The sequence below is a fragment of the Rhamphochromis longiceps genome, linkage group LG23 (assembly GCF_057381845.1).
Source record: "Rhamphochromis longiceps isolate RC_006_pf linkage group LG23, R_longiceps_female_GT1.1, whole genome shotgun sequence".
In the NCBI taxonomy this organism is placed as follows: domain Eukaryota; kingdom Metazoa; phylum Chordata; class Actinopteri; order Cichliformes; family Cichlidae; genus Rhamphochromis; species Rhamphochromis longiceps.
The window spans coordinates 18,484,745-18,495,787 of NC_140578.1; the positions used below are offsets into that span (position 1 = coordinate 18,484,745).

At 39.3% G+C, this 11,043-nt stretch overlaps 2 protein-coding genes across 3 annotated transcripts; both read right to left on the bottom strand.

Moving 5' to 3' along the window:
• Positions 1 to 120: 120 nt before the first annotated feature.
• LOC146641588 (uncharacterized) lies at positions 121 to 2,364 on the bottom strand. Of its 2 annotated transcripts, XM_085399578.1 has the most exons (3): positions 2,062 to 2,364; positions 1,564 to 1,636; positions 121 to 1,484 (listed from the first exon to the last, which is right to left on the bottom strand). In XM_085399578.1, exon 3 carries the CDS (start codon positions 1,474 to 1,476, stop codon positions 1,015 to 1,017), a length of 462 nt encoding a protein of 153 aa, XP_085255704.1. In that variant the 5' UTR covers positions 1,477 to 1,484; positions 1,564 to 1,636; positions 2,062 to 2,364; the 3' UTR covers positions 121 to 1,014. The 2 variants fall into 2 exon arrangements, with proteins under 2 accessions (XP_085255704.1, XP_085255703.1); XM_085399577.1 differs by having other exon boundaries at positions 121 to 1,636.
• A 5,141-nt stretch (positions 2,365 to 7,505) lies between these two features.
• On the bottom strand, positions 7,506 to 10,292 carry LOC146641589 (uncharacterized). The gene is made up of 4 exons (XM_085399582.1): positions 10,150 to 10,292; positions 9,079 to 9,227; positions 8,215 to 8,379; positions 7,506 to 8,140 (listed from the first exon to the last, which is right to left on the bottom strand). The coding sequence occupies exons 2-4, from the start codon at positions 9,133 to 9,135 to the stop codon at positions 8,051 to 8,053; spliced, it is 312 nt and encodes a 103-aa protein (XP_085255708.1). The 5' UTR covers positions 9,136 to 9,227; positions 10,150 to 10,292; the 3' UTR covers positions 7,506 to 8,050.
• Between the last annotated feature and the right edge of the window lie 751 nt (positions 10,293 to 11,043).

Sequence of the window (11,043 nt, forward strand, 5' to 3'; positions counted from 1 at the left end):
CCACGTGGTTTCCTGTTCCCTCAATAAAAAACAACTATGCAAACAGCAAAAAAATTGATATTTATTTTATATTTTATAATTATTTTTACTTCATTCTGTTATATATCGTCCTTTAATATTAATGTTTGTAAATATTTGCATTATGTTTTTACTATTTTAACTGCTATAACATTAAAAACGTAATAAATAGTTCCTCTTTTAACAGTTGCATTTTGATGTTGTACATTTTTGAAGAACTCTTACTTTTTCTCAACAAGAAATTAATTACACTAAACACAAATCAATCAAGAGAGGTCAAAGTGATCGAACATGTTTTCTTCTTTCATTGGCTGAGACATTGCTCTAAATGGTGAGGTGATTCACATGGTTCCTGAAGTCCTGCTCAGATGGCCTCTTTAGCTTGGTCATCTTAAAAAAGCCTTCAGAGTAACAGAACAGATTAAAAGTGTCTCCATCTTCACAGCTGATCATCTTTTAAGCCTTCAATTCCATGCAAGAAGGTGAAAGTATCTAATACAACCTTAACAGCCAATCAGGCTACAAAAGTCACTTTCATTAAAGTCAACTGATGAGTAATACCACCTTTTATGAGGCTGACAGACAGAGGAAACTTGTTTAAATAAAGTTTTATTTTGAAACATAAAGATGCATTTCACTGAATTTCTTCCACGCGTGAGGGATTGATCACTGTGATTGATCAATGGTTCGCATGACTGGGTGATTCACAGGCTGGTGGTTCTTTGGTTTGACCTTTAACCCCAGCACAGCTGGATGTTTAGAGCGTGTGTGTGTACGCAGGTGAACAGGTGTGTTTCAGTCCTCGGGAGGAGCACTAAGACCAGATCGAACTGGATCATTCTAGAAGTTGTTTGTGTCAGATCAGCAGAGTGCAACTAACACTCTCACCTCCTGTCCAGGGTCTGCTCACATGTTCCTCGACATTCTAAAGCTAAGGCCACACTTCCTCTTCCTGTCACACGATAAGTCTGTCAGTTTTTAGCTCTGTGATGTGGTTCAGCTTGTCTGATCGACGGTGGTGGCAACGTCATCCGAGTGTCCCTCTGCTTCACGATTCCCACAATCCTCTGGGCTTCCTGTGGCGCTGGCTCTGGGCACCGTAACCTCCTTATAGTAGCCCTCCCTGTGTAGCTGGCGGCGGACCGTTCTGGCTGACACGCTGTGGCTCCGCCCAGCGTTCACGCTCTCCGTCACCTGAGCCAGCGTGGCGCTGCGGTTCTTCTTCACAAACTGCACCAGTGCCCGTGCGTCGTGCTCGCCTAATGAGCGCTGCCGCCCGCAGTTCCCCACACGGCTCACCGATGATTTCCCCTGCGTCTTGTACGCCGCTGTCACTTTTGTCACTGTTCCTATGGAGACGCCGGTAAGCTGGGCGGCCTTGGTGACTGAAACTCCCGCCATCCGAGCCCCAACAATGACGCCGCGCTCAAAGTCGCTCAGATCCCGACCTCGGACCATTAGGGCACCTACAAAAGGAATCACATCAGACCCGGTCATGGGGAACACCTGAGAGAACACATGCACCATCACCCTGTTCAGACCCACCTCTGAGAATCTGCTCCAGGTCTTCTTCTGGCTGTGTGGCCGTAGATTTTAAGGCGGAAGTGATAGAGCAGCTCTGAGGAGAAACAGAATATGATTCAAACCCAGCAAGCGTTATGTAAAACAAAACACTAAAAAGGATTACTAATACCACATTAAAATGCCTAAGGATCATCAGCAACAACCCTTCATAACCCTACACTGACAGTTCAGTAATACCACTTTAAACCACCAAAATCCTAAGGGACAGAAGCTGGAAATAAGTTAAAAACCACCGTAAATCAGTCACAGGTGCTACAACTTTTACAAAAATGAAAAGCTGAGTAATTCCACCTTCAAGAGGTACTTAACTGGATAAAGTTAAAGTGAAGCCGACAGAGGGACACTTCACTGAAGAGGTGGAGGCGGCTTCAGGTGAGGAGTAGAGAAAGGGGGAGGAGAAAGAGGGGCGTGAGGGGGGAGTTGTGAGGAAGAGGAGTAACTCCACACTAACGAGCTTACCTGGAGGCCAGCCTGCCGCCCTCTGACCTCTCTGCTCGGACTGCAGTCCTCTGTGTCCCGTTCTGTAACACGCTGGAGGTTATTCAGACCTTTAACTCATCTCTGGCCCGCTCATCTCGCTCCTCCTCTCGGCTCCAGCTCCTTCTTTAGCTCCGTGTTCCAAACACAGCTTCCACTCGGAGACGGTGTTAGCGCCGTCCCACTCCGCCTTCGGCAGAACCGCTTCTCCTGCCCCAAAATGGCGGCCGAACTTTTGTCTTCTTCCTACTGGGCTTGTTCTGGTTGACCCACTGCACATGCGCATTCGTGTTTTCCAAACTGGGCCCGCCCACCACTTCCCGCTCTTTTATTTTTTAATGTTTTAAACTTTATTAATATCAAACATATAAAAAAATTACGATTCCCCTTTATAAATTATTTATTAAATATATAACTAATATACAAATGTTAGTAAATATATAATGTCACACTGTTTAAGTACACTTTTTTCATATTGCTTGGTCTTGTAATTTTCCCATAAAAACAGTTCATGCTTTGTGCATGTGTAATTAATTGTATATACAGGATACAGAGACAGTAAAAAACAATTATACACTCAGTAATAGCCAAAGGTAAATACAACATTCATGTAATCCATCATGAATTTTTTCCACTGAGTTATTTTTCCAGATAAATAATCCTGAAGCATGAAGATGAAGACTTATATGTGCATCAGGATAACATATACCTGATACACATAAAAAGCAACTAAACCCTGCTCTAAATTCAATCTACATCACAGTTTCAGCTCATATAAAATCTGTGTAATAACATTAAACAGTCCTATCCCGGACTGTCCGCTGAAGTCCATCGAGCAGGTTGGGGAGGAGAGGATGTTATCTAAGCTAACATCCATCATGGACAACACCTCCTACCCCCTGCATGAGACTGTACGAGCACTGAGCAGCTCGTTCAGCTGTAGACTTTTACACTCACAGTGTAAGAAGGAGCGCTACCGCAGGTCATTCTTACCAGCAGTTGTCAGACTCTATAACACAGTTTAACATCCTTTTGGTTATCTTACTAATCAGCTTGTTTGTTCACTGCACATTTTATACATATCTCTGTAAAATTTTTCTATACATATTTCTGTACATTGTTACCTGTATATACGAACTTCAGTTGCTTATGTATATAGGACCACGTTGTGTCTTCCTTTCATATTTTATATTCCCCTTGCTATAAGAGCCGTGTGACCCCCAAATTTCCCATCCGTGGGATAATAAAGGTTTTTTTCTATTCTATTCTCCATTTCTCCAGAAAAGACTGACTGTGTGAAACAAATGCGGCAGCTCAGAGCAGACACACAGCAGCATCATATTAAACAGTCATTCAGCATCATTTAAAGCATAAAAACACAAAAAATACACTGGTGTAAGCCCTTTCCCTTTTATCGTGGCAAAAACTTCTAAATAAAGACAGAGAGAGAAAAGTTGTATGTCCACCAGGGGGATCCACAGCTTCACTCTCAGGTCACCATCACTGATCCACCACCATGAACATCATCACAAACATATCTGACTGTGTCCTTCCTTGCTCCTTCTGCTGGTGGTCGTTGGCTGTGTCCCAATTAAGAGACCACACGCTTGAAGTACGCGCACTACGCATATTACGTACGGTGCGTACTATAAGTACGAGAAGTGCGGAAGTGAGAGGCTTGTGAAATGGGACGGTCTAAACTTCGTCGCGCTGTTCAGGTTGCCTAGCAACCATGATACTAACCGGGAGAAACGTGTCATACAGCATTGTTTGACAGAAATGAAGGAGAAAAAAAGTGTTTTTTTGGTCATTCAGTTTTGTCATGACATCACTTTGATTAGTTGAGTATCTGAGGCTGAGACCACGGGACTGTAAAACATGATTGTTGGGCTTCACTTCTGTACTGAACAGTCATTTAAGATTAGTTAGTAAATAACAATTAGCTAATGTTGTTCATGAGACTAAAATCCTCTCACTGTGGTAATGTAAATATAATATGGCCAATATTATACGTATTGTCAGATTATTATGATATATATATGTATATATATATATATATATATATATATATATATACACATATATATATACGTATATACATACATATATATATATACGTATATACATATATATATACATATATATATACATATATATATATATATATATATATATACGTATATACGTATATATATATACGTATATATATATATATATATATATATATATATATGTGTATATATATATATATATATATATATATATGTATATATGTATATATATATATATATATATATATATATATATATATATATATATATATATTTTTTTTTTTTTACAGGATATATTACAGCAGTGAGCTTGAACTGTATACAGTAACCATTGTCCTTAATGTAAATATATAAGAAAAATTGTGTATGTTTCTGTTCTGTTTGTTTGTATATGTGTCTTTTTGGCTGCTGTTACAACCAAATTTCCCCTTGTGGGACAATTAAAGGATTATTCTATTCTATTCTAACTCTGTGTCAAAGATTCAAGTTGCAGTTATTTATATTTCCTGTCACCTTAAATCTTCACTCAAAGACAAGTATCTTTGACAGTGTATATAGAGATGTATTGTATATAAGAGACAAATATTGTTCTTTTAATATGTTGGCATTATTACATTTGGCTCAATGCTTCCATGCATGTGTAAAAAAAGCAAATGTGCGAGCTGTGATAACTGCTTCTGATAGAATGAAGAGTAGACTGATATACTGAATATTCCTTTATTGGGTGAGAAAATCAGACCATGTCATAACTGCTTTAAGTCATACAGAATAGATATCAGAGCCTTAAACAGGCTGACTTCTGCTAAATGGGTCAAACTGGGCAGAAAGTATACAAACACATAACATCCTTACAGAATATGATGTAACACTATAGATCAACTTACCTCAGAATATATGAAGCATATAAACAATTACAGCAATATGATGCAACAAACACAGCAGTGCTACTAATCCAAAATACTCAAAGCTTCATAGAACTGAAACAAACATTTATTTTTAGGTCCATTCTGCTGCTGATACATACTTTAGGTTTCTGAATGTTAAACTTGTTGCTGCCTTTCATAGTGTGTAACCTGAATGCCCTGAGTACTTTCTCCCACACTGAAAACACTGGAATGATAAAATTATTTGAACATTAACTAATAAGACTGATTCAGCACAGACAATTAATTATGTTAAACTTTCCTAGGAGTCCTTCACAAACAGGGAACAGTCTGTCTATTCTCTCCATCTGTCAGCTGCTGCTGGCTCTTCCTCCTCCTCTTCCTCACACACTGCTGAGTTTGTCCTGGTGGATCATCAGGGGTGCAAAGCCTCACATATGATGTGCAGCAGTGGGTCCCTCAGTCTGTCCTCACTCTGGACACTTGCAGTTGTCACACATGGAAATCAAATGTGTGATAAGCTACAGGATTCAAACACAAGTGTAACTTATAAATATATGTTCATACTTTTATTACACAATCAGAGAGAAAGAAACAGAGAGAGAGTGCAGGACAGACAGACAGGTGATAGTCTCAGGTGTACACACTGCTACACTCAGAAAAATAAAGGTGCCAACTGGAACCAAAAGTGGTTCTTTAGACTGATGCCATAGAAGAACCTTTTTTGGTGCCACAAAGAACCTTTCAAACAATGGTTCTTTGAAGAACCATTTCTTTCAGTGGTTCATTGAAGAACCTTTAAAGGTTCCCCAAAGAACCATCAAGAAATGGTTCTTTGGGGAACCTTTAATGGTTTTTCAAAGAACCTTTTTAAAAATGGTTCTTTAAAGAACCATTTTTAAAAAGGTCCTTCAAATGGTTCTTTAAAAGAACCATTTTAAAGAACCTTTTTTGAGTGGTTCTTTAAAAAAACCATTTTAAATCTTTCAAAATAAAATGCATCATAAATTGAATTTGAGTAGGGTAAAAATAAATACGAGCACAGCATAGACATATATTAATGGTTTATTGTCATTTTGTAGTTACCAAAAGACAAAAAGGCATTTTAACCCTCAGCACAACATCACTACTAATACATGTCACATATTAGTGTTTTAAACACTAATATGTGCGTGTATGTGATAAAACACATTAGAAATAGCAATAGCTTCATAACAGACCAATAAATCAACACATCTTCATCAGCAGATGTTTGCATGTTCAGTAAAAATATTTCAACAACAAGTTTATGATTAAAATGATCAATGAACTTTAGCATTACGCTATGTAATGTACGTTTCATGTTGTACTCATGGTCCTTTGTTAGTCCAGTTTAGGATAATGTCTCTGACGTATGTTTCATATCAAATACAGGGAGTGCAGAATTATTAGGCAAATGAGTATTTTGTCCACATCATCCTCTTCATGCATGTTGTCTTACTCCAAGCTGTATAGGCTCGAAAGCCTACTACCAATTAAGCATATTAGGTGATGTGCATCTCTGTAATGAGAAGGGGTGTGGTCTAATGACATCAACACCCTATATCAGGTGTGCATAATTATTAGGCAACGTCCTTCCCTTTGGCAAAATGGGTCAAAAGAAGGACTTGACAGGCTCAGAAAAGTCAAAAATAGTGAGATATCTTGCAGAGGGATGCAGCAGTCTCAAAATTGCAAAGCTTCTGAAGCGTGATCATCGAACAATCAAGCATTTCATTCAAAATAGTCAACAGGGTCGCAAGAAGCGTGTGGAAAAACCAAGGCGCAAAATAACTGCCCATGAACTGAGAAAAGTCAAGCGTGCAGCTGCCAAGATGCCACTTGCCACCAGTTTGGCCATATTTCAGAGCTGCAACATCACTGGAGTGCCCAAAAGCACAAGGTGTGCAATACTCAGAGACATGGCCAAGGTAAGAAAGGCTGAAAGACGACCACCACTGAACAAGACACACAAGCTGAAACGTGAAGACTGGGCCAAGAAATATCTCAAGACTGATTTTTCTAAGGTTTTATGGACTGATGAAATGAGAGTGAGTCTTGATGGGCCAGATGGATGGGCCCGTGGCTGGATCGGTAAAGGGCAGAGAGCTCCAGTCCGACTCAGACGCCAGCAAGGTGGAGGTGGAGTACTGGTTTGGGCTGGTATCATCAAAGATGAGCTTGTGGGGCCTTTTCGGGTTGAGGATGGAGTCAAGCTCAACTCCCAGTCCTACTGCCAGTTTCTGGAAGACACCTTCTTCAAGCAGTGGTACAGGAAGAAGTCTGCATCCTTCAAGAAAAACATGATTTTCATGCAGGACAATGCTCCATCACACGCGTCCAAGTACTCCACAGCGTGGCTGGCAAGAAAGGGTATAAAAGAAGAAAAACTAATGACATGGCCACCTTGTTCACTTGATCTGAACCCCATTGAGAACCTGTGGTCCATCATCAAATGTGAGATTTACAAGGACGGAAAACAGTACACCTCTCTGAACAGTGTCTGGGAGGCTGTGGTTGCTGCTGCACGCAATGTTGATGGTGAACAGATCAAAACACTGACAGAATCCATGGATGGCAGGCTTTTGAGTGTCCTTGCAAAGAAAGGTGGCTATATTGGTCGCTGATTTGTTTTTGTTTTGTTTTTGAATGTCAGAAATGTATATTTGTGAATGTGGAGATGTTATATTGGTGTCACTGGTAAAAATAAATAATTGAAATGGGTATATATTTGTTTTTTGTTAAGTTGCCTAATAATTATGCACAGTAATAGTCACCTGCACACACAGATATCCCCCTAAAATAGCTCAAACTACAAACAAACTAAAAACTACTTCCAAAAACATTCAGCTTTGATATTAATGAGTTTTTTGGGTTCATTGAGAACATGGTTGTTGTTCAATAATAAAATTATTCCTCAAAAATACAACTTGCCTAATAATTCTGCACTCCCTGTATATGTCATATCAAAACAAGCCCACACCTGCAGTTGTTTCAGTTTTTCACTGGTGTTTCCTGTCAGCTGGTCAACCTCACATCCATATCAGCCAACCAAATGACAAGTTCCTCCCTTTGTGCTTCAAATCCCTCCCACTCTGAGACAAGGAGCTGAAAGAGATAGAGAAAAGAGTCAATTATAAAGAAGAGAAAAGTGAAACCCTCCTCAGGTCTGACTCGCATACCTGCAGTTGACCTGTGATGGACTCCAGTTTGGCGTTCACGTCATCGCTCGCCGATGCCAGCAGCCGAGTCTGCAGGGTGCCCTGGAAGAGCTCAGTTAATGTTCGACTCCTCCTGGTCAGGCTCTCCAGCTGGATGAGCCGAGGTCTCCCCTCTCGCCGCTGCCTCTGAACACAGAAACACAAATTGCATCTGAAGCAGGAGGTGCAGATTTTTTTTGCTATTCTTTTCTAAATCCAGGCTAGATCACGTGGAGGTATTTGGAAAACTTTTTTGGCCAGCGGACAACTGTTGTCTTGCAGAAAGTCAAATCAAACATATGCGATACACAATCAATTCACAAGAACACATAAAAAAATAAGTCCAGTTCTTGCCTGATTTCAAGTGAAATCTGCATCAAAACAGGGTGACAGAAGTAAAACGAGTGCACAAAGCCTCACTTTGTACAAGCCTGCTATTACAGTTCTCCTCTATGCAGACGGCTTTCCTGTTTTCAAGGCACAACTTGGATCTGCTGTACGAATCTTATGGATACACACTAAATGAAACAATAGTGTGCATGACTCCAGATTCTGATCCCTCATCCTAATATGGTCCCAACATAGCAACAGCAAGAAAGCAAATGTTGAGGCTTCAAAATACAAAGTCCATAAACCAATGGCTGACGTGGGTTTTATCATAAGGGTGATAAATATACAGATTTCAGTTTGTCTTAGAGATTTGATGTTCATTTACCTGCAGATGCACTATACGTGCCTGCTCCATGGTTTTCCACAACATTTTGCACATCACTATTTAATACAGGAAGTAGGTGAACTAAAACAAGTCATCGTTCTTTGTGAGAGGACCATATTAATGAAACCAACCTCAATGACATCATAGGGATCCCTAAAGATGCTCCTGCTGCTTCTCTTCCTCCTCATCCTAAGCTTCCTTCTCCTTGTCCTCGCCTTCCATCCAATTGTAATTCAACCTAATTGTGTTTCTCCCCCTCCTCTTCCTCATTTTGTTGGAGCTGTGAACACAATTAATGTGAATCTGGATTAATTTGTGCAAACAAGAAAAATCTACAGCTTTTTGGTCAGAGGTGCTCTTGTGATTTAAGCCGGGTAGAGTAGATTTATGTGTTGATGCTACCTGCTTCAGCTCTGGCTGCTGAGTGATATTTACACCCTGGCTGGATTACAAACTTTAACCATGTGCTGAACTTTGGCCCGGCGTTGATACCTCTTGTTAGTATAACGACCTCTTCTTAGCTTGTATGTATGATGTATGATGGTGGATAAATGAAATATACAAAAAAATTAACTATATTACAAAAGAACATCTACCTTGGAAACATCAAATGACCGTAGCATAACTTGTCAACTAGTCCGAAACTAAGTTATGCAGGAACAGTCAAAGACACACCTTCTCATGTCACATTTCTATTCATTTCTATATAATTCGATTAGACAATAAAGAGTTATCTAATCTAATTATTCATTCAAAACACTTATGCATAGCTGTATTTTATACAGCTCATACAGAATTCAAAGTACAGGTTCATGTGAGTATTTAATGTACGGCTCAGATCTACAGAATTTCAAGAGTTTCTAGCGCAGACACAGAGCTCACGTCACAACAGGCTTCAGGCGCCATTTTAGTGACTTTAACAATATATTAAATTTTAATTTCGGTCTAGCTGACATTAGGTTATGTACGCAGCACGCAATTGAACCACATATTTTAGAAGCCAAAGGTTCAAATTAGCTGGGAGCAGCTTCACTTAATTATAACAGTGGTTTTGTTAGGAAAACAGTTGGATACTAAATTGCGTTGACCTCAACGGCTAACGTATCTAGCTAATAGCTACTGTTAGCACAACATTAACAGCAAGCTACAATGACGAGTAACAAAAACAAAACAGTAATAAGGTTTTAATGAAAATGTTTTACCTTTTCTAACAGTCCCAGAATCCACAGCTTCAAAGTCCAGCAGGTACTGAAGACTGTTATCCGTTTCGCTGTCACCGTCCGTGAGTTTTTTTTTCCCGAAGGTCAAGGCCCGCCGCTCGCACACTCTGTCTGCGCATGCGCATCCCAACGACTGACCCCCTCCATCCGCTCCCGGGAGATTATAGTATGACGTGTTCTGACGTCTCTCTCTCTCTCCCTGTCATTTATTTGGCTCGAAACACATATTAACAAATTGATCAGTGATGAACAACTACTCAGATCATTTACCTAAGCAGTGCGCTTTGTCAAAACGAAGTCTGTGTCCATTACACTGACATTCTGTTCTGCAGTTGTTATTTACTTGTATTTTATAATTTGACTTTACATACTGCTGGGTGGTTTGTAAAGTTTATTATTATCATTATGTTATATTTTCAAAAATATATAATAATCTCAAAAGTAATGCCTTGGAGTAGAAAATAGTAATGCTTTATTAAAATTTAAAACTAAAGTACAGTATTTGAATGTGTGTATTGTGTCTATTGTTTGCAAATATTTCTAACTTTTATTTGAATATTCAGTTTCCTACCATCTTCTCTTAAATGGTAATTGCCAGGTATCCCGCCCTTCCCCTTCGCACACACATGCACACAAAGAAAACACACAGTATAATTCACAGCCTCATTATAGTGAATAAATATTTATGCCATTTACACCATCAAACTTAGATTGCTAAGGATAAAGAACCTTTTGTTCTTTAAAGAACCATTTGTAATAGCTGAAGAACCATCCACAAAATAAAAAGGTTCTTTGACGTATGATGGTTCTTTAAAGAACCATGAAGACATCTGAAGAACCATTTAAGAACCATAATTTTTCTGAGTGTACAAAACA

Excerpts from the sequence above, each read along its gene's own strand:
- LOC146641588 (XM_085399577.1), bottom strand. The coding sequence starts at position 1,545 with ATGGTGCATGTGTTCTCTCAGGTGTTCCCCATGACCGGGTCTGATGTG.
- LOC146641589 (XM_085399582.1), bottom strand. The coding sequence starts at position 9,135 with ATGAGGAGGAAGAGAAGCAGCAGGAGCATCTTTAGGGATCCCTATGAT. Across the intron at positions 8,380-9,078 it reads ATCCCTATGATGTCATTGAG|AGGCAGCGGCGAGAGGGGAG; the intron begins GTTGGTTTCATT and ends TTCTGTGTTCAG. Across the intron at positions 8,141-8,214 it reads CCATCACAGGTCAACTGCAG|CTCCTTGTCTCAGAGTGGGA; the intron begins GTATGCGAGTCA and ends TATCTCTTTCAG.